The sequence below is a fragment of the Crinia signifera genome, chromosome 12 (assembly GCF_055691185.1).
Source record: "Crinia signifera chromosome 12, ASM5569118v1, whole genome shotgun sequence".
In the NCBI taxonomy this organism is placed as follows: domain Eukaryota; kingdom Metazoa; phylum Chordata; class Amphibia; order Anura; family Myobatrachidae; genus Crinia; species Crinia signifera.
Window position 1 is genome coordinate 384,266 of NC_139228.1, and position 23,002 is coordinate 407,267.

The window sequence follows — 23,002 nt, forward strand, 5'->3', positions numbered from 1 at the left end:
CATATCTATCCTTTCCAAGGTGAGCGCTAAGCCATTATTTCCTATACCTATTAGCAATGTGAGCTTGGACAGCTCAGGCACAGCAGCCCCTCAAACATTAGATAGAAGTGAGCGCATGTTATCTAAAACCCATTTCTTAGTGTACAATGTGCCTGTCCTTTTTGTACAAGCTAAGGGTTGGTGGGCGGGCCCAGGGACAATTCCATCTCACATCACCATTCATTAATCCCACTGCTGGGAGTCATTGATATGTAACAAACTACCATCTGTTTGTGCCGAGGCTCCGTCGCCCAGTATATAATAACCAGCCAGCTTGCTGCAGACCTTGGCCTTAATTTAATGAAAACAACATTGTGAGCTGTAAAGTGATACAAATTGTCTGGAAATGACTGAAAATTAATGTTATTGAGGTTAATATTACTCTAGGGACAAAAAAATGGAAAAAATTATGTGATTTTTTTGAACATTTTTGAAAAAAAATCCTTTAACAAATCCAAATCCATATCCCGGTGATGAATCCAAATCTTTGGCCCCAGTGCCCATCTCTAATTATGATGTGTGTGTGTGTGTGGTATCATGTGTAATGGGCATTATGATGTGTGTGTGGTATCATGTGTAACGGGCATTACAATGCATGTGTGTGGTATCATGTGTAATGGGCATTTCTGTGTGTGGAATCATTGTAACGGGCATTATGGTTTGTGGTATCATGTGTAAAGGGCATTTTGGTGTGTAGAATCATGTGTAATGGGCATTACAATGTGTGTGGTATCATATGTAATGGGCATTATGGTATGTGGTATCATGTGTATCAGGCATTTTGGTGTGTGGTATCATGTGAACAGGCATTTCGGTGTGTGGTATCATGTGTAACGGGCCTTTTGGTGTGTGTAATCGTGTAATGGGCATTACAATGTGTGTGGTATCATGTGTATCAGGCATTTTGGTGTGTTATCATGTGTAACAGGCATTTTGGTGTGTGGTATCATGTGTAACGGGCATTTTGGTGTGTGGAATCATGTGTAATGTGCATTACATTGTGTGTGGTATATGTAATGGGCATTATGGTATGTGGTATCATGTGTATCAGGCATTTTGGTGTATTATTATGTGTAACAGGCATTTCGGTGTGTGATATCATGTATAATGGACATTATGGTGTGTGGCATCATGTGTAACGAGCACTTTGGTGTGTGGAATCATGTGTAACGGGCCTTTCGGTGTGTGGTATCATGTGTAACAGGCATTATGGTGTGTGGAATCATGTGTAACGGGCCTTTCGGTGTGTGGTATCATGTGTAACTGGCCTTTTGGTGTGTGGAATCATGTGTAACGGGCCTTTTGGTGTGTGGAATCATGTGTAACGGGCATTTTGGTGTGTTATCATGTGTAACAGGCATTTTGGTGTGTGGTATCATGTGTAACGGGCATTTTGGTGTGTGGAATCATGTGTAATGTGCATTACATTGTGTGTGGTATATGTAATGGGCATTATGGTATGTGGTATCATGTGTATCAGGCATTTTGGTGTGTGGTATCATGTGAACAGGCATTTCGGTGTGTGGTATCATGTATAATGGGCATTATGGTATGTGGTATCATGTGTAACGAGCATTTTGGTGTGTGGAATCATGTGTAATGGGCATTACAATGTGTGTGGTATCGTGTAATGTGCATTATGGTATGTGGTATCATGTGTAACAGGCATTTTGGTGTGTGGTATCATGTGTATCAGGCATTTTTGTGTGTTATCATGTGTAACAGGCATTTTGGTGTGTGGAATCATGTGTAACAGGCATTTTGGTGTGTGGTATCATGTGTAACAGGCATTTTGGTGTGTGGTATCATGTGTAACGGGCATTTTGGTGTGTGGAATCATGTGTAATGTGCATTACATTGTGCGTGGTATATGTAATGGGCATTATGGTATGTGGTATCATGTGTATCAGGCATTTTGGTGTGTTATTATGTGTAACAGGCATTATGGTGTGTGATATCATGTATAATGGACATTATGGTGTGTGGCATCATGTGTAACGAGCACTTTGGTGTGTGGAATCATGTGTAACGGGCCTTTTGGTGTGTGGTATCATGTGTAACAGGCCTTTCGGTGTGGAATCATGTGTAACGGGCCTTTCGGTGTGTGGTATCATGTGTAACAAGCACTTTGGTGTGTGGAATCATGTGTAACGGGCCTTTTGGTGTGTGGTATCATCTGTAACGTGCCTTTCTGTGTGTGGAATCATGTGTAACGGGCCTTTCGGTGTGTGGTATCATGTGTAACGGGCCTTTTGGTGTGTGGAATCATCTGTAACGGGCCTTTCGGTGTGTGGTATCATGTGTAACGGGCATTATGGTGTGTGGTATCATCTGTAACAGGCATCATGGTGTGTGGTATCATCTGTAACAGGCATTATGGTGTGTGGTATCATGTGTAACAGGCCTTTCGGTGTGGTATCATGTGTAACAGGCCTTTCGGTGTGGTATCATGTGTAACAGGCCTTTCGGTGTGGTATCATCTGTAACAGGCATTATGGTGTGTGGTATCATGTGTAACAGGCCTTTCGGTGTGGTATCATGTGTAACAGGCCTTTCGGTGTGGTATCATCTGTAACGGGCATTATGGTGTGTGGTATCATCTGTAACGGGCATTATGGTGTGTGGTATCATCTGTAACAGGCATTATGGTGTGTGGTATCATGTGTAACAGGCCTTTCGGTGTGGTATCATGTGTAACAGGCATTATGGTGTGTTTTGTTTGTTGAGGAAGGAGCACGGAAAACTTTTTTAGCAGAGGGAGCAAGTTTTCTAGTTACACCACTGCCCCCAATGGACACATGGAGCCATGGAGGAGGTGGCATGGTCTGATTCATGATTTCTTTGACATCATGTGGATGCCTTTTGCGTGTGTATTATTGACCTGTAAATGAGACGGCACCAGGATGCACTATGGGAAGAAGGAGGTGTGATACTCTGGGGAATGTCCGGGTATTTATGTGGTTGTGACACTTATATGACCATTGCTGCCTAACAAAAACACCCCTGGTCTTCACCCCCACATGCCCCAGATCTCAATCCGTTGGAGCATCTGTGGGATGTTTGAACCATGGAGGCCGCATCTTGGCACTTGCTGCTAAGTCCTTTATGTCCTGTAAGGACCTACACATTATTAGGCGGTGGCTGCGATGTGATGGCTGCACACACACACACGTATGTACAGTATATGTTCCTAGACCAGCGGTACTATTTAATCATAGTCCATTCTGTGTATTTCCACCACTACATTTCTCCCATGTATAGAGATGTTCTCCTGCCATTCCGTCTCCCAGCACTCAGCAGATATACACACGTCCTCCATGGCCTTTGCAAGCTATAGAAGAGAAGCGTATTTAGGATCAGTGTAAATGACATAAAATAGTGATATTAACCATTCACAGAAACAATAACCTGGTGCGGAGTTTAAATTGTAGATTTTTTAATTGTTCCCTGATTTTTTAAAACCAGCCTGCATGGATCTGACTGATCTGTGCAGGCTGCCGATATGAATTAGTATTTAAAATTAGGAATACATACACCATCAGAAAATACGACTGCTTTGTAAATTTCCCTCCGGAATGTGAATTTATAAATGACATACGATGGCGATGACAGTCGCATGCTTTTGTATTTGGAATAAGAATACAAATTTTTGCATTTGTATTCTTAGTAAATTTCCCTCACAGGGCGAGTGGGGGTGAGCGGTCTCATCTCTTCAACTTGGCAGCGGACTGCGCTGTGAGGACTACTAGTCTCTGGGTGCTGTGTAAGGGGCACTGAGGTGTTTAGCATGATGTGTAAGGGCATTTCCCTCACAGTATGGCCACCAGTGTACCCGGTCTGATGGCACCATCGTCCCCCGCACAGGCCCCACACTAGGTGCAGCATCTCCCTCACAGTATGGCTGCCAGTGTACCCTGTCTGACGGCACCCTCGTCCCCCACACTAGGTGCAGCATTTCCCTCACAGTATGGCCACCAGTGTACCCGGTCTGACGGCACCATCGTCCCCCACACAGGCCCCACTCTAGGTGCAGCATCTCCCTCACAGTATGGCTGCCAGTGTACCCGGTCTGACGGCACCAACGTCCCCCACACAGGCCCCATGCTAGGTGCAGCATCTCCCTCACAGTATGGCCGCCAGTGTACCTGGTCTGACGGCACCATCGTCCCCAGCACAGGCCCCACACTAGGTGCAGCATCTCCCTCACAGTATGGCTGCCAGTGTACCCGGTCTGACGGCACCCTTGTCCCCCACACAGGCCCCATGCTAGGTGCAGCATCTCCCTCACAGTATGGCCACCAGTGTACCCGGTCTGACGGCACCATCGTCCCCCACACAGGCCCCACTCTAGGTGCAGCATCTCCCTCACAGTATGGCCGCCAGTGTACCCGGTCTGACGGCACCATCGTCCCCCACACAGGCCCCACACTAGGTGCAGCATCTCCCTCACAGTATGGCTGCCAGTGTACCCGGTCTGACGGCACCCTCGTCCCCCACACAGGCCCCATGCTAGGTGCAGCATCTCCCTCACAGTATGGCCACCAGTGTACCCGGTCTGACGGCACCATCGTCCCCCACACAGGCCCCACTCTAGGTGCAGCATCTCCCTCACAGTATGGCTGCCAGTGTACCCGGTCTGACGGCACCATCATCAAGGTATTCTAAAAATCCATTCACAGCGTGTGCGGATGAACCCGCGCTGCGAGGGGGGGGTACGGTTAGGCGGACATTTACCGGGTGGGGTTTGGTGGATTTGCAATTATTCTGCCTGAGGCCCAGCGATACCATAATGAATGGAGGGAAGTCTGAGAAGCGGCTCTCACCTAGTATGCTGCTCCAGAATGACATGAAGGTGGCACTGCCAGTCACATGGCCACACTGTGCCGGATTACATCTTGTTGTGGTGACGCTGAACTCTCCAGCACTTCCCTCATGCGCTGCTCCAGTCACCACCGTCTCTACCAGATGCCAGTTTGGGATGCTGCAGAGGACACACGGAATCATTCTACACGAATTCCTGTCTAATGCTGATTTACAGGACAGTAATCACTGACGGCAGAACTATGAAATGTAACTACTGCATGTGCAAGGTACGGCGGGTGGGTGGTATGATGGCGAGTGGGTGGTATGACAGCAGGTGGGTGGTATGACGGCGGGTGGGTGGTATGACGGCAGGTGGGTGGTATGACGGCCGGTGGGTGGTATGACGGCGGGTGGGTGGTATGACGGCCGGTGGGTGGTATGACGGCGGGTGGGTGGTATGACGGCCGGTGGGTGGTATGACGGCGGGTGGGTGGTATGATGGCGGGTGGGTGGTATGACGGCGGGTGGGTGGTATGACGGCGGGTGGGTGGTATGACGGCCGGTGGGCGGTATGACGGCCGGTGGGTGGTATGATGGCGAGTGGGCGGTATGACGGCCCGTGGGAAGTATGACGGCTGGTGGGTGGTATGACGGCTGGTGGGTGGTATGACGGCCGGTGGGTGGTATGACGGCCCGTGGGTGGTATGACGGCCCGTGGGATGTATTAAGGCCGGTGCGAGGTTCTTTATCATTGTTTCCAGCTCTATATCGGTAACTTAACCCTATAAGTGCCAAGTAAGTTTGTCAAAATAGGTGTGAAAATTGCCAAGCAAACATTTATATTCATCATAATGAACGGTAATGTGACCTGTATATAGGAAAACCGTTGTGAACAACAATGTTTATTTGGATTTATATAACCAATGTGAGCAATGCTGTATTTATAGCGGGTATTGTGCACATCGCTCACAGCGATGTTGTCACTTAAAGGGTTAATACATTGTATTCATTACTTATGTCTGCAGATTCTGCACATACTCGCCCACTTATAAGCACCCGGTGTGGTGCCCCAGCTATGCCATGCCGTAATTTTAAGACCACAGTGAAGTTATTCAGTGGCCGACATTGCCTGAGAGATCATGGGCATCTATGAGGGTCACATTCGGTGTCTCCCCATCATCAGGGAAAGAAGGGAAGCATGATGTTGATCTAAAACCCTTCGGGGTCCAGGTCAGGGAACACCTCCAACATACAGTACACGTGAATAACAATGGTAAGGTTCCTGGCCCTGTCCTTACCTTGCCCCTGCCTCTGTCCTTATCGTCCCCGCGGCACTGTGTTTACCCCTCGCACTGTACTTATGTCCTCTGCCACTGTCATTATTGTCCCCCTGGTACTGTCCTCATGGTCCTCTGGCTCTGACCTTATTGTCCCCCTTGCACTGTCCTTACTGTCCACCTGGCACTATTACCATCCTATGGCAATGTCCTTACCATCCCACTAGCACTCTCATCACCACGTGCACCCCTGGCACTGTCCTTCCCATCTCCATGGCACTGTACTCAAACCCCCCCCCCCCCTTCCCGGCACTGTCCTTACGGCCCCCCCTCCCGACATTGACCTTACTGCCCCCCCCCCCCCCCCTGTCTTTACCGTCTCCCCTTCATTGTCCATACTGTCTCCCCGGCACTGTCCTCACTCCCCCCACCCCCCCCACCCCCCTCCCGGCACTATCCTTACAGTGTCCCTTCCCCCCCCAGACTCTGTCCTTACCATCCCCCCCCCCCCCCGGCACTGTCCTTACTGCCCCCTGGCATTGTCCTTACTGTAACCCTCACACTGTCCTTATGGTCCCCCGGGCACTGCCCTTACTGTTCCACGACACAGGATACACAGCAGGAGGGGGGCACAACACAGGATACACATCGAGGGGGGGCAGGACACAGGATACGCAGTGGGAGGAGCACGACACAGGATACACAATGTGCGGAGCATGACACAGGATACACAGTGGGGATAGCACGACACAGGATACACAGTGGGGGTAGCACAACACAGGATACACAGCGGGGGCAGGACACAGGATACACAGCAGGAGGGGGGGGCACAACACAGGATACACATTGGGGGCAGGACACAGGATACACAGCAGGAGGGGGGCACAACACAGGATACACATTGGGGGCAGGACACAGGATACGCAGTGGGAGGAGCACGACACAGGATACACAGTCGGGGGAGCACAACACAGGATACATAGCGGGGGGCAGGACACAGGATGCACAGCAGGAGGGGGCACAACACAGGATACACAGCGGGGGGCAGGACACAGGATACACAGAGTGGGGGGAGCATGACACAGGATACACAGTGGGGTGGCAGGACACAGGATACACAGCAGGAGGGGGGGCACAACACAGGATACACAGTAGGGAGGGACATGACACAGGATACACAGAGTGGGGGGAGCATGACACAGGATACACAGTGGGGGTAGCACGACACGGGATACACAGCAGGAGGGGGGGGGCACAACACAGGATACATAGTGGGGAGGGACATGACACAGGATACACAGAGTTTGGGGAGCATGACACGGGATACACACAGGGGGGGGGGGCAGGACACAGGATACACAGCAGGAGGGGGGGCACAAAACAGGATACACAGTAGGGAGGGACATGACACAGGATACACAGAGTGGGGGGGGCACAAAACAGGATACACAGAGTGGGGGGGCACAACACAGATACACAGTGGGGGGAGCACAACACAGGTACACAGTGGGGGGAGCACAACACATGTACACAGTGGGGGGGGGGGGTAGTACACAGGATACATGGCAGGTGTTTGGGTCTGGGGAAGGGGGGTCTAATAGACTCTTGTTGTAATGTTTGTTCCCCATCATGTCAAACGCTGGCTACACGCATGTGCTTCAGTAGATCTTTCAGTGGATTCCTGTATGGTACATTTTGTATGTTTCTTACCTGGGATCAGCTATTAATACTCCAATCACATTGTCAAACCCCAGTGTGTGTGCGGCCATGCAGGCAGCAGCCATTGTATTGACGTTGTTCGGTGCCATTGGGCAGAGGTTACGCACAGGACCCTCGTAGAGGATGGTTCGTCCATCATCTGCTTCTACAATCTTCTCCGCCAGCTTTCCTTCAAGTTTGAAACTGTCTGGATGCTTCGTCATGGTGATTCTTAGGCCCTAGGGAAAACCCAAAACCTCCTTATTTCTCAGACATTGTTATCTGTACATGAGGGAGGGGTGTATATATCTAGGTGACATGTCTCACATGGGAGGAATGGAGTAATGTCTCCTCCACAGGGGAGGGTCCTATGTATCATATGGCCGTACACTGTGACATTTCTCACAGGGGAGGAATGGGGTAATGTCTGCTCTGCAGGGGAGGGTCCTATGTATCATATGGCCGTACACTGTGACATATCTCACAGGGGAGGAATGGGGTAATGTCTGCTCTGCAGGGGAGGGTCCTATGTATCATATGGCCGTACACTGTGACATATCTCACAGGGGAGGAATGGGGTAATGTCTTCTCCGCAGGGGAGGTGCCTATGTATCATATGGCCGTACACTGTGACATATCTCACAGGGGAGGAATGGGGTAATGTCTGCTCTGCAGGGGAGGGTCCTATGTATCATATGGCCGTACACTGTGACATATCTCACAGGGGAGGAATGGGGTAATGTCTCCTCCGCAGGGGAGGTGCCTATGTATCATGTGGCTGTACACTGTGACATATCTCACAGGGGAGGAATGGGGTAATGTCTCCTCCGCAGGGGAGGGTCCTATGTATCATATGGCCGTACACTGTGACATATCTCACAGGGGAGGAATGGGGTAATGTCTCCTCCGCAGGGGAGGTGCCTATGTATCATGTGGCCGTACACTGTGACATATCTCACAGGGGAGGAATGGGGTAATGTCTCCTCTGCAGGGGAGGTTCCTATGTATCATGTGGCCATACACTGTGACATATCTCACAGGAGAGGAATGGGGTAATGTCTCCTCCGCAGGGGAGGGTCCTATAAAATATAAAAATATAAAATATAACAATAATATGGCCAACAATAGACAAACAGGACTCACAACATATAATTGGTTAGTCCATTCTCATCCCTTAGGACCGGTTAGTGGCTAGTAGCATGCATGAATAGTAATTAGTAGTAGGAATACTCAAGTACCAGTCCTATCACTTGCTGTGCACATACAAGATGTTTAAAGGCTTTATACTTATTCAAGCTTGTGAGCAGTGATGGGGTTTAACAGGCTGTAGATACCGCGATGTTCTCCGACCGATGTTATTCTCCAATTAGGCGGTCATATCTGAGAATTGATCGTTGGTGGTGTCTAGTGGTAGCCACACAGGTCCCCCTTCGTTCCTCTACGCGTTTCTCCGCCTCACGATGCTTGTCAGCGGCTTCCTCAGGAGTGGTTTGAATTCCGTCCATCACTTCCGCCTTTTATTGTAGTTTTGGGCCGACTGCGCATGCTCCCGCTATGCGCATCAAGCCTCTTTCTCAGACCTTCTCTTATGCCGGGAGTATTTCCGGCTCAGCGTAGCTGGTCTCAGCGGCGTTAGCGCGTCAAGCCTCGGTTTGAGCTGCCTAACACGTCACGTCTCGGACACAGCGAGTGGATATCATTGGAATCTTGTTGTCAAGGCAACTTAGATGTTTATAGCGCTGATACTGACAGATCTCCTTCTCTATATAGCGGAGGGAGATAGACAAAGTTCATTGTATTTATTTGGACGGGTTTACCAGTGGTGGTCGGCTTCCAATGGGGATTTTGACATATAACACTTAACATGTAACATATAGCATATATAAAATTACACTTAGAATTAATAATTAATAACGTTACTTATAATAGAGCGAGATATGTATTCATATATATAGAAATACTTCATCTATGGATCATTATCCGCAAATGACACTGAATATGTAAGTTCTTTTCAATCAAAAGAAATATACATGTATAAAAAATAAAAAAATAAAGAAATTAAATCAAGATAAAACAGAAAAACATATAAATACATATAAAATATTTTAAAAAGGAACATTTCATTTTTCAGGTTGGAGAGAAGTTTTTAGCAAAACCATAATTGCTATAATGCACAAAAAATCATAGTTATCATACACTTATAGGGACCAAAAGGTATATAGCTGGCCCTGCGGGGTGGTGTCAATCGTAATAGTACCACCAATACAATACAATAAATAATACTTATAAATAATGCACAAGCAGGGACCTCTACCCTTTCCAAAGAGAAAAGGGGGGAGCAGAAATAAGCCCATATCAAATTAAATGCAATACCATATAGAGAGCCTAATACCCACCCTCCCCCCACATATCACCCTTCCCTCTGGCATACAACAGCCCCCACCCCCCTCCCCCCAGACCCAAAGACGAGAAAGACAGCAAGGTATATAATGGACACTGGCAACGATCTAATAGGCGATGTAATTAATGTAAGTATTTCTATATATATATATATGAATACATATCTCGCTCTATTATAAGTAACGTTATTAATTATTAATTCTAAGTGTAATTTTATATATGCTATATGTTACATGTTAAGTGTTATATGTCAAAATCCCCATTGGAAGCCGACCACCACTGGTAAACCCGTCCAAATAAATACAATGAACTTTGTCTATCTCCCTCCGTTATATAGAGAAGGAGATCTGTCAGTATCAGCGCTATAAACATCTAAGTTGCCTTAACAACAAGATTCCAATGATATCCACTCGCTGTGTCCGAGACGTGACGTGTTAGGCAGCTCAAACCGAGGCTTGACGCGCTAACGCCGCTGAGACCAGCTACGCTGAGCCGGAAATACTCCCGGCGTAAGAGAAGGTCTGAGAAAGAGGCTTGACGCGCATAGCGGGAGCATGCGCAGTCGGCCCAAAACTACAATAAAAGGCGGAAGTGATGGACGGAATTCAAACCACTCCTGAGGAAGCCGCTGACAAGCATCGTGAGGCGGAGAAACGCGTAGAGGAACGAAGGGGGACCTGTGTGGCTACCACTAGACACCACCAACGATCAATTCTCAGATATGACCGCCTAATTGGAGAATAACATCGGTCGGAGAACATCGCGGTATCTACAGCCTGTTAAACCCCATCACTGCTCACAAGCTTGAATAAGTAAAAAGCCTTTAAAAATCTTGTATGTGCACAGCAAGTGATAGGACTGGTACTTGAGTATTCCTACTACTAATTACTATTCATGCATGCTATTAACCACTAACCGGTCCTAAGGGATGGGAATGGACTAACCAATTATATGTTGTGAGTCCTGTTTGTCTATTGTTGGCCATATTATTGTTATATTTTATATTTTAAAATAAAATAATTTTCTATTATTCAGTACAGCGCTGCTCCATATTTCTTTTTTCCTATGTATCATGTGGTCATACACTGTGACATATCTCACAGGAGAGGAATGGGGTAATGTATCCTCCGCAGGGGAGGTTCCTATGTATCATGTGGCCGTACACTGTGACATATCTCACAGGAGAGGAATGGGGTAATGTATCCTCCGCAGGGGAGGGTCCTATGTATCATGTGGCCGTACACTGTGACATGTCTCACATGGGAGGAATGGGGTAATGTCTCCTCCACAGGGGAGGTGCTATGTATCATGTGGCCATACACTGTGATCTATCTCACAGGAGAGGAATGGGGTAATGTATCCTCCGCAGGGGAGGTTCCTATGTATCATGTGGCCGTACACTGTGACATATCTCACAGGGGAGGAATGGGGTAATGTCTCCTCCGCAGGGGAGGGTCCTATGTATCATGTGGTCATACACTGTGACATGTCTCACATGGGAGGAATGGGGTATTGTCTCCTCCACAGGGGAGGTGCCTATGTATCATATGGCCGTACACTGTGACATATCTCACAGGCGAGGAATGGGGTAATGTCTCCTCCGCAGGGGAGGTGCCTATGTATCATGTGGCCATACACTGTGACATATCTCACAGGGGAGGAATGGGGTAATGTCTGCTCTGCAGGGGAGGGTCCTATGTATCATATGGCCATACACTGTGACATATCTCACAGGGGAGGAATGGGGTAATGTATCCTCCGCAGGGGAGGGTCCTATGTATCATGTGGTCATACACTGTGACATGTCTCACATGGGAGGAATGGGGTAATGTCTCCTCCACAGGGGAGGGTCCTATGTATCAAGTGGCTGTACACTGGGAAATGTCTTACAGGAGAGGAATGGGGTAATGTCTCCTCTGCAGGGGAGGGTCCTATATATCATGTGGTCATACACTGTGACATATCTCACAGGGGAGGAATGGGGTAATGTATCCTCCGCAAGGGAGGGTCCTATGTATCATGTGGTCGTACACTGTGACATGTCTCACAGGGGAGGAAATGGGGTAATGTCTCCTCCACAGGGGAGGGTCCTATGTATCATGTGGCCATACACTGTGACATATCTCACAGGGGAGGAATGGGGTAATGTCTGCTCTGCAGGGGAGGGTCCTATGTATCATATGGCCGTACACTGTGACATATCTCACAGGGGAGGAATGGGGTAATGTCTCCTCCGCAGGGGAGGTGCCTATGTATCATGTGGCCGTACACTGTGACATATCTCACAGGGGAGGAATGGGGTAATGTCTGCTCTGCAGGGGAGGGTCCTATGTATCATGTGGTCATACACTGACATGTCTCACAGGGGAGGAATGGGGTAATGTCTGCTCTGCAGGGGAGGGTCCTATGTATCATGTGGTCATACACTGTGACATGTCTTACAGGGGAGGAATGGGATAATGTCTCCTCCGCAGGGGAGGGTCCTATGTATCATGAAGTCATACACTGTGACATATCTCACAGGGGAGGAATGGGGTAATGTCTCCTCTGCAGGGGAGGTGCCTGTGCATCATGTGGTCATACACTGTGACATGTCTCACAGGGGAGGAATGGGGTAATGTCTCCTCCGCAGGGGAGGGTCCTATGTATCATGTGGCCATACACTGTGACATATCTCACAGGAGAGGAATGGGATAATGTCTCCTCCGCAGGGGAGGGTCCTATGTATCATGTGGCCATACACTGTGACATATCTCACAGGAGAGGAATGGGGTAATGTCTCCTCCGCAGGGGAGGTGCCTATGTATCATGTGGCCATACACTGTGACACATCTCACAGGGGAGGAATAGGGTAATGTCTGCTCTGCAGGGGATGGTCCTATGTATCATATGGCCGTACACTGTGACATATCTTACAGGGGAGGAATGGGGTAATGTATCCTCCGCAGGGGAGGGTCCTATGTATCATGTGGTCATACACTGTGACATGTCTCACATGGGAGGAATGGGGTAATGTCTCCTCCACAGGGGAGGGTCCTATGTATCAAGTGGCTGTACACTGGGAAATGTCTTACAGGAGAAGAATGGGGTAATGTCTCCTCTGCAGGGGAGGGTCCTATATATCATGTGGTCATACACTGTGACATATCTCACAGGGGAGGAATGGGGTAATGTATCCTCCGCAGGGGAGGGTCCTATGTATCATGTGGTCGTACACTGTGACATGTCTCACACGGGAGGAAATGGGGTAATGTCTCCTCCACAGGGGAGGGTCCTATGTATCATGTGGCCATACACTGTGACATATCTCACAGGGGAGGAATGGGGTAATGTCTCCTCCGCAGGGGAGGTGCCTATGCATCATGTGGTCATACACTGTGACATATCTCACAGAGGAGGAAATGGGGTAATGTCTCCTCCGCAGGGGAGGGTCCTATGTATCATATGGCCGTACACTGTGACAAATCTCACAGGGGAGGAATGGGGTAATGTCTGCTCCGCAGGGGAGGTGCCTATGTATCATGTGGCCATACACTGTGACGTGTCTCACAGGCGAGGAATGGGGTAATGTCTGCTCTGCAGGGGAGGGTCCTATGTATCATATGGCCATACACTGTGACATATGCCGATTTTTTGATATCGCATCGCATACGACCATGCGATGGACACAGAATACCGTCCCCTCGCGGGGCTCGCTTCGCTCGCCACGCTTCGGGCTCGGTGGCTCGCTACGCTCGCCACAGGTTTATATCCAACTCCATGCCCACTTGGATAGTAGGGGTATGAAAAGGACCCCTTTTTCCCATTGAATTCCATGTTAAAATGGACTCAGTCCATTTTAACATTGAATCCTATGGAAAAATCGGGTCATCGCATCGCATGGTCGTATGCGATGCGATGCGATATCGCATCGCATCTGATTGTATGCCTTAACTTAAGGCATACAATCAAAAAATCGGCAGCCCAGATACTACATAAGTACCCAAATCTCACAGGGGAGGAATGGGGTAATGTCTGCTCCGCAGGGGAGGTGCCTATTGGGGGAGGTGCCTTATTGGGGGGGTCCCCACTCTCCCAGGTACCCCGTCCAAGGCTGACCAGCCACGGTGCTCATTGTATGGCCGGGGGACCTTTTGTCCCCCGTATTTTTGGAACCAGGACCGGCTCAATGAGCCTTGGGCTGGTTATGCTCAGGAGGGGGGACCCTATGCCGTTTAAAAAAAAAAAATTACACCAGAACTATGCACAGATCACAATGATGTGTGAATGTTTCAGACAAATTCGCCAGTCAGAACCTGGTCTATTTGTTTTGCGATTTTTAGTAACCTTTACTAAAAAATGCATTCCATTATATCAACGATTTGTATACCTTTTAACAAATCGGATGTGATTTTTAGTTTTACTAAAAATCGCACCTTTAAAATGTGCGAATTCGCTGCAAAAAGTGCACATTTTTACCGCAAATCGCACCCTATAAAATATGCGATTTTCGGAAAATTACCGAAAATCACCAAAAAAAAAAAATTACCCTATTAAATGTCACCCAGGAGATGGATACAGATAAATAAATGCACGTTTGATGCACACACAAACATTTGATACATCAGATGGATACAGATAAATACACACATATGACGCACACACAGACATTTGATACATAAGATGGATACAGATAAATACACACATATGACGCACACACAAACATTTGATACATCAGATGGATACAGATAAATACACACATATGACGAACACACAGACATTTGAAACATAAGATGGATACAGATAAATTCACACATACAGTATATGACACACACACACACAGACATTTGATACATAAGATGGATACAGATAAATACACACACACACACATATGACGCACACACAGAGACATTTGATACATCAGATGGATACAGATAAATACACACATATGTCGCACACAGACATTTGATACATAAGATGGATACAGATAAATACACACATACAGTATATGACACACACACAGACATTTGATACATAAGATGGATACAGATAAATACACACACACACACATATGACGCACACACAGAGACATTTGATACATAAGATGGATACAGATAAATACACACACACACATATGACGCACACACAGAGACATTTGATACATAAGATGGATACAGATAAATACACACACATATGACGCACACAGATTTTGCATTTAAACTCTTACTTTCAATGTTCCTCTGTCGGCCATTTTCTGAATGTCTTCCGCACCCCATAGGGCCCCACTGGGAATATACAAAGTGTGTCCAGAAATGTTTGCTCTCTCTCTTAGTTTGCTTTCAGTGTCTTGAGCAGCCAGGGCCGTGGGGGATCCGATCTGGAACATACAGGGACATAAGCACTGAACCAAAGTAACAGTAGGCAGCTATGTTAGTGAGCGGTCACAGTAATGCTGTCATGGCAACCATCCAGGGCGCAGATAAAGTGCCAACATATGGTAATGCTAGGTCAGCCTTCCATCATCAATGATCCATCAGCCAACATCAGCTACTCAGTTAAGTCATGGCTATTTCTATTTATATGGTCGATGTGCAAGAGCAGGCCCTAGTGAGAGGACTCATCCGCATGGTTGAGCAGGCCCAGGAGAGCAGGCCCGGGTGAGAGGACTCATCTGCATGGGTGAGCAGGACCTATTGAGAGGACTCTTCCGCACAGGTGAGCAGGCCCAGGTGAGAGGACTTATCCACACGGGAGAGCAGGCAAATTACCTGTGTCAAAACCTAGGTAATTCCAGGCACTTCCTGGTTTTGATTGATGCTGTGGCTTGCAGCCAATCAGAGACAGGCAAGGGGGATAGTCAGGGTTCTGGACCAGCCTCCTTGCCTTGAACAATTGCTCTCTCTGTTCCTTGAGTTCCTGCTCCTGAGTCAGAGAGTTCCCAGGCTCCTAGCTACCCAGTGCTTCCAGTGATACCATTTCCAGTGCCCTGCTTTTGCTGCTGCTATCTGGCTATTCCTCCAACTGCCAGTCACTCCAGTATTTCATCCCTGCGGTAGAGTGTCCCCAGCAGAGGTCACCGCTGGTCCTGGCTAGCTATCCCTGCTAGCTTCCCTGATAGTCACCTACATTGGCTCCCAGACCAATCTCTTGTTATCCTTTGTGTTAGTGCTGCTATACTTCTCCAGAGACCTTTACCACCAGTGTCCTGACTCTCAACATTCCAAGTCGACCATCAGCAGTTGTGCTTCACCAGAGACTATTACATCCCTTCCTGGCTGTCGACATTCACAGCCCATCAACACTCCTACCGGCTCCAAGACAATCAACAGTTATCTCTGGCACCCATGCCGTCTACAACCCCTACTGGCTCCCAGGCCGTTGACAACTCCTACTGGCTCCCAGGACATCCACAGTTATCTCCGGTTCCCAGGTCGTCAACAACTCTTACCGGCTCCCAGGCCCTCAAAAGTTATCTCCGGTAACCCCTACCGGTTCCCAGGCCATCAACAGTTATCTCCGGCTCCCAGGCCATCAACAACTCTTACTGGCTCCCAGGCCATCCACAGTTATCTCCGGCTTCCATGCCATCTACAACCCCTACCAGTCCCCAGGCCATCAACCGTTATCTCTGGCTCCAAGCCCATCAATAAGTTATCTCAGGCTCCTAGGCTGTCGACAACTCCTACCAGCTCCCAGGCCATCCACAGTTATCTCTGGCTCCCAGGCCGTCAACAACTCCTTCCGGCTCCCAGGACATGCACAGTTATCTCGAGCTCCCAGGCCATCGACAACTCCTACCGGTTTCTGGGCCATCCACAGTTATCTCCGTCTCCCAGTCCGTCAACAACTTCTACCGGCTCCCATGCCATCCACAGTTATCTCCAGCTCCCAGGCCATCGACAACTCCTACAGACTCCCAGGACATCCACAGTTATCTCCGGCTCCCAGGTCGTCAACAACTCCTACCGGCTCCCAGGACATCCACAGTTATCTCCAGCTCCCAGGTCGTCAACAACTCCTACCGGCTCCCAGGCCATCCACGGTTATCTCCAGCTTCCAGGCCATTGACAACTCCTACCGGCTCCTGGGCCATCCCCAGTTATCTCCAGCTTCCAAGCCATTGACAACCACTAATGGCTTCAAGGCCACCAACTTTTATCCCCAGCTTACTTACTTACCTTCGGCTCCCAGGCCAACAGCTCAAGTCATCTGAATACTCTCAGTAAATCCAGTCCTGCTTCCTTCCTGTATCCTCAGTACCAGCCAGCTAGTACCAGAGGACCAGGGCAGGGGGCCTCGACCTGCTCGCCGGGCGCAGATAAACCCAAAGCCCCTTGTGGGGTCCCCTGGTGAAAACCACCAGCGAGAAAGACTCCGCGCCCCTGTCCCTGGTCTCCGCCAACACTCTGGTCCAGCTGTTTCCTAGTATCCCAGTGTATGACCTCACCATACATCAAACCATCATCCTCCCGTTCCCAGCGCCCTCCACTGGTCTGCCACGGTCACAACCAGGAACACAGCAAGCCCTGGTGCTGACACCGGGTGAGAGGACTCATCCGCAGAGATGAGTAGGCCCGGGTGAGAGGACTCATCCGGATGGGTGAGTAGGCCCAGGTAAGAGGACTCATCCGCACAGGTGAGCAGGCCCTGCAATGCTCTGTTGCCATCCAAAATGCTGAGTTGCTGCCCCCTGCCAGACCTTAGACTGCAGTTAGACTGCAGAGGGCCCACATGCGTGTTCTGGAGCCAAATAGTGATGTTTGTAAATCTGTGCATGAAGCTGAATAAGAGCCAATATCCACAAATATTGATTTCCGCTGTAGTTGTCATGTGGGAAAGACATTAACCCTGTTAGTAAGTGTTAGTAGCAGTAGTAGAAGTGAGTTTAAAGCCCACATTTGCGTCAGTTTGGGAGGGGCTAAAATGACACAAATTTGCATAATGTTGCATCATTTTAGTCTCGCCATCTCACTGAACTGCCGCAAATAATGGCATTTGGCTGCAGTGGGGGCGTGGCTCAATAACGTCAGCACCTGCTCCACCCCCAGGACTGCAGGTCAGTGTCTCCTCTCTGGGCTGCTTGCGGAGGGGAGGGCCGACCATAAAGTAGGCAAGCATGACACGTGCATGTGCATAAGCATCCTAGCAACAGATCTGTGACCTCTCGCATGTATGACATAAAGACTCGGAGACTTTGGCAAAAATTGTTAGCTGAATTTATGTAAACACTTTAAGCTAAATTAATTAATTAATAATTAATTAATGGAGGCCCAGAAAGAACGGCTACTTAACTAAGCTCCACCCCACAACTAGCATACGTAATCAAGCCTACCAAGCGGTATGCACTCCACCTAATGCATTGACTACCCACCCATCCAGGTGGGGTCGCTGCCCCCGACCGGGTGATCCAGCAAAGGCCTAATGTCAATGAGAGGTGACAAACTATATACGCTGCATCATCACTTAGGGCCTTATTTTGGTTCATTCTTTCTGACAAAATCCTTCTTAGATGGACAAAACCATGTGCACTGCAGGGGGGCAGATGTAACATGTGCAGAGAGAATTAGATTTGGGTGAGTAATTTTGTTTCTGTGCAGGGAAAATACTGACTGCTTTATTTTTACACTGCAATATAGATCTCACTTTGAAGTAAAACCCCACTCAAATCTAATTCTCTCTGCACAAGTAACACCTGCCCCACCTGCAGTGCACATGGTTTTGCCCATCTAAGAAGGTTTTTGTCAGAAAGAATGAACCAAAATAAGGCCCTTAATGAAGACTTCAATCCATTAACCTGCCCGCCTATCAGCCAACGCGATTAACACCCACCCACCAGCAAGCCAACAGGGGAGCGAGGGCGGGAAGACTCCTCCCTTCCCTGTCCTAATATCCCAGCTAACTGCCATTCCCTGCATCCTTATTGGTTACCTGAGTCACATGCTCCCCAAGGTGCACACACAGCTTTGGATGTTTACCTATTGCAGTCATTACGCTGTGGTTATATGGGTGGATTGCATACCCTCCAACTGTACCGATTTAGCCGGTACAGTACCGTTTTTTTACGGTCTGTACCGGCTAAATCAGAGTGTACCGAATGTACCGGTTTTTAGGCAATCGTCTGGGGCAGCACCGCAATCTCCAGCCACAGCCACTGTACTTTGAGTCGTGCGCGCATCCTTCAGCAGGAAGTCGGAGAAGACGTCCTCGGTGGTGATGTGGGTAATTGCTGTGGCTGCTGCCCAGGGATCACCGCCGGTGGGAGAGATGTGGGAGTCAGTGTCGGGGTCCCGTCATTCCCTCTGCCCGTGCGACTCTGACACACTGAGCATACACAATCTGTGCACTCGCGGGTGGTGTGGTGGGGGAGGCGGGTGTGCACTGTGCGCCGGGACATGGAGGGGAGGGTGACCGTACAGCACAGAGCTGTGTGTGACAGACTTAGGTTCCTGCAGGACAGTTTTGCTGCTCAGTCAGTGCTTACTATATGTGTGTGTCAGAGTGTAATGTGTAAGATGTGCAGAACTGGCAACATTGGAAGTATATCATTCCTGAGCCTAAGGGCTCTTTGCTGAGCCCCACTGTATTATTATCATTTCTTCTATGTAACAGGTTGGGGTTCTCAAAAAAAAAAAAAAAAAAAAGGCACAATACACATTCGGAAAGGTTGTGTGGCCACGCCCACTTTTACCTGTGGCCACGCCCCCTTCCCGAATGTGTACCGATTTCTGCCCTTCAGATGTTGGAGGGTATGGGATTGTATATCACAGAACACGTGATCCATTATTTACCAGTAAATCTGTTGCAGATAAGAACTGTTCTCCATATTCCCTGGTGATAGAGGGATGGGCCACTTCCACGATCAGATCTGCATTGCTGGGAAAGATAGGATATTATATCTGTAGGACATTACTTTATACTTGTTACGTTCTTCATTAAATGTTACCGGTTCTTAAAGTCAGAAAGGTCCTGAAGTTGGAGATGAGGATCCACTGCCCCGGTCATCCTCGTCGCAGTCCGATTCCAGACAAATGCTAGTTCCAGGTGACATTTCTCGCCCTCTGCCTGGATTTGGGTGACAAGGAACCTGCCTGGGACGGAAATAGTAAGAGAATTACTGAAAGAAATCTGCCATTTACAGAGCATAACGTTACCAAACCTCCCAAATTGTTGGATATATGAAGTGGGACCCTCACGTCGGGGAAAAGGGGCGTGGCCTATACAAATGAGGGGCCAAAAAGGAGGTGTGACTTTGTGGCAATGCTGCAATCCCGGGCCCCGGCACAATTGGGCACACCCCATGTGTATCATCCTGTATTCCTGTAGTGTGCTTATAATGGGAGCAATGTGCGTGGTGCACACTGGCCTATGAGACCAGGGGGGCCACACCGGCGCACAGTACTCCCCCCACCCCGGAGTCCTGTGATGAAGGCAGAAGCGCTGCCAGAATCACCAGAAAAATAATCCCCTGGCTATTTCTGTGCACGTGCAGAACAGTCTGGGTGCTCTACTGCACTGGGCGGGGCTTCCTTCTCTTTTAAAGTGCCTCTGTCCTGAAATCTGGTAGATAAGTGGTTCTCAGTCCTCAGACCCCCACACAGTGCACAGTACCCAGGTCACCCAGCAGGGCACAGGTGCACTCATTATTCACTGACACATTTCCCAGGTCACCCAGCAGCTGCACAGGTGTACTCATTACTCACTGACACATTTCCCAGGTCACCCGGCAGGTGCGCAGGTGCACTCATTACTCACTGACACCGGCTCCCAAACACGGCAGGTGCACAGGTGCACTCATTACTCACTGACACATTTCCCAGGTCACCCAGCAGCTGCACAGGTGTACTCATTACTCACTGACACATTTCCCAGGTCACCCGGCAGGTGCGCAGGTGCACTCATTACTCACTGACACCGGCTCCCAAACACGGCAGGTGCACAGGTGCACTCATTACTCACTGACACATTTCCCAGGTCACCCAGCAGCTGCACAGGTGTACTCATTACTCACTGACACATTTCCCAGGTCACCCGGCAGGTGCGCATGTGCACTCATTACTCACTGACACCGGCTCCCAAACACGGCAGGTGCACAGGTGCACTCATTACTCACTGACACATTTCCCAGGTCACCCAGCAGCTGCACATGTGTACTCATTACTCACTGACACATTTCCCACGTCACCCGGCAGATGCACAGGTGTACTCATTACTCACTGACATTACCCAGGTCACCAGCAGGTGCACAGGTGTACTCATTACTCACCGACACATTTTGTGATTGGTGGTCTGTGTAGCGGGCGTGTGTGATTGGCGGTCTGTGTAGCTGGCGTGTGTGATTGGTGGCCTGTGTAGCGTGCGTGTGTGATTGGTGGCCTGTGTAGCGGGTGTGTGTGATTGGTGGTCTGTGTAGCTGCGTGTGTGATTGGCGGTCTGTGTAGCGGGCGTGTGTGATTGGCGGTCTGTGTAGCTGTGTGTGTGATTGGTGGCCTGTGTAGTGGGCATGTGTGATTGGTGGCCTGTGTAGTGGGCATGTGTGATTGCCGGTCTGTGTAGCGGGAGTGTGTGATTGGCGGTCTGTGTAGCGGGAGTGTGTGATTGGCGGTCTGTGTAGCGGGCGTGTGTGATTGGCGGTCTGTGTAGCGGGCGGGTGTGATTGGCAGTCTGTGTAGCGGGCGTATGTGATTGGCGGTCTGTGTAGCTGCGTGTGTGATTGGTGGCCTGTGTAGTGGGCCTGTGTGATTGGCGGCCTGTGTAGCTGCGTGTGTGATTGGCGGTCTGTGTAGCTGCGTGTGTGATTGGCGGTCTGTGTACCTGCGTGTGTGATTGGCGGTCTGTGTAGCGGGCATGTGTGATTGGCGGTCTGTGTAGCTGCGTGTGTGATTGGCGGTCTGTGTAGCGGGCATGTGTGATTGGCGGTCTGTGTAGCTGCGTGTGTGATTGGTGGCCTGTGTAGCGGGCGTGTGTGATTGGCGGTCTGTGTAGCTGCGTGTGTGATCGGTGGTCTGTGTAGTGGGCTTGTGTTATTGGTGGCCTGTGTAGCGGGTGTGTGTGATTGGTGGTCTGTGTAGTGGGCGTGTGTGATTGGCGGCCTGTGTAGCGGGCGTGTGTGATTGGTGGTCTGTGTAGCTGCGTGTGTGATTGGCGGCCTGTGTAGCGGGCGTGTGTGATTGGTGGTCTGTGTAGCTGCGTGTGTGATTGGTGGCCTGTGTAGTGGGCGTGTGTGATTGGCGGTCTGTGTAGCTGCGTGTGTGATTGGCGGCCTGTGTAGTGGGCATGTGTGATTGCCGGTCTGTGTAGCGGGAGTGTGTGATTGGCGGTCTGTGTAGCGGGCGTGTGTGATTGGCAGTCTGTGTAGCGGGCGGGTGTGATTGGCGGTCTGTGTAGCGGGCGTATGTGATTGGCGGTCTGTGTAGCTGCGTGTGTGATTGGCGGCCTGTGTAGTGGGCCTGTGTGATTGGCGGCCTGTGTAGCTGCGTGTGTGATTGGCGGTCTGTGTAGCGGGCCTGTGTGATTGGTGGTCTGTGTAGCGGGCGTGTGTGATTGTCGGTCTGTGTAGCAGGCATGTGTGATTGGCGGTCTGTGTAGCGAGCGTGTGTGATTGGCGGTCTGTGTAGCTGCGTGTGTGATTGGCGGTCTGTGTACTGGGCTTGTGTTATTGGTGGCCTGTGTAGCGGGTGTGTGTGATTGGTGGCCTGTGTAGCAGGCGTGTGTGATTGGTGGTCTGTGTAGTGGGCGTGTTTGATTGGCGGTCTGTGTAGCTGCGTGTGTGATTGGCGGTCTGTGTAGCTGCGTGTGTGATTGGCGGT

At 49.5% G+C, this 23,002-nt stretch overlaps 1 protein-coding gene across 2 annotated transcripts in view; it reads right to left on the reverse strand.

Annotated features, from left to right (window-relative positions):
* Nucleotides 1–313: 313 nt before the first annotated feature.
* ASPDH (aspartate dehydrogenase domain containing) overlaps nt 314–23,002 on the reverse strand; it is a 31,043-nt gene continuing 8,354 nt past the window's right edge. Inside the window, exons 3-8 of one of the 2 annotated variants that reach the window (XM_083167138.1) lie at nt 20,140–20,284; nt 19,985–20,069; nt 15,424–15,573; nt 7,830–8,056; nt 4,863–5,020; nt 314–3,370 (exon numbers count right to left, since the gene is read on the reverse strand). In XM_083167138.1, the coding sequence (XP_083023264.1) occupies nt 3,333–3,370; nt 4,863–5,020; nt 7,830–8,056; nt 15,424–15,573; nt 19,985–20,069; nt 20,140–20,284 (803 nt within the window). In that variant the 3' untranslated portion in view covers nt 314–3,332. The remainder of the gene's footprint in view (nt 3,371–4,862; nt 5,021–7,829; nt 8,057–15,423; nt 15,574–19,984; nt 20,070–20,139; nt 20,285–23,002) is intronic. The other variant, XM_083167139.1, reaches the window with a different exon arrangement.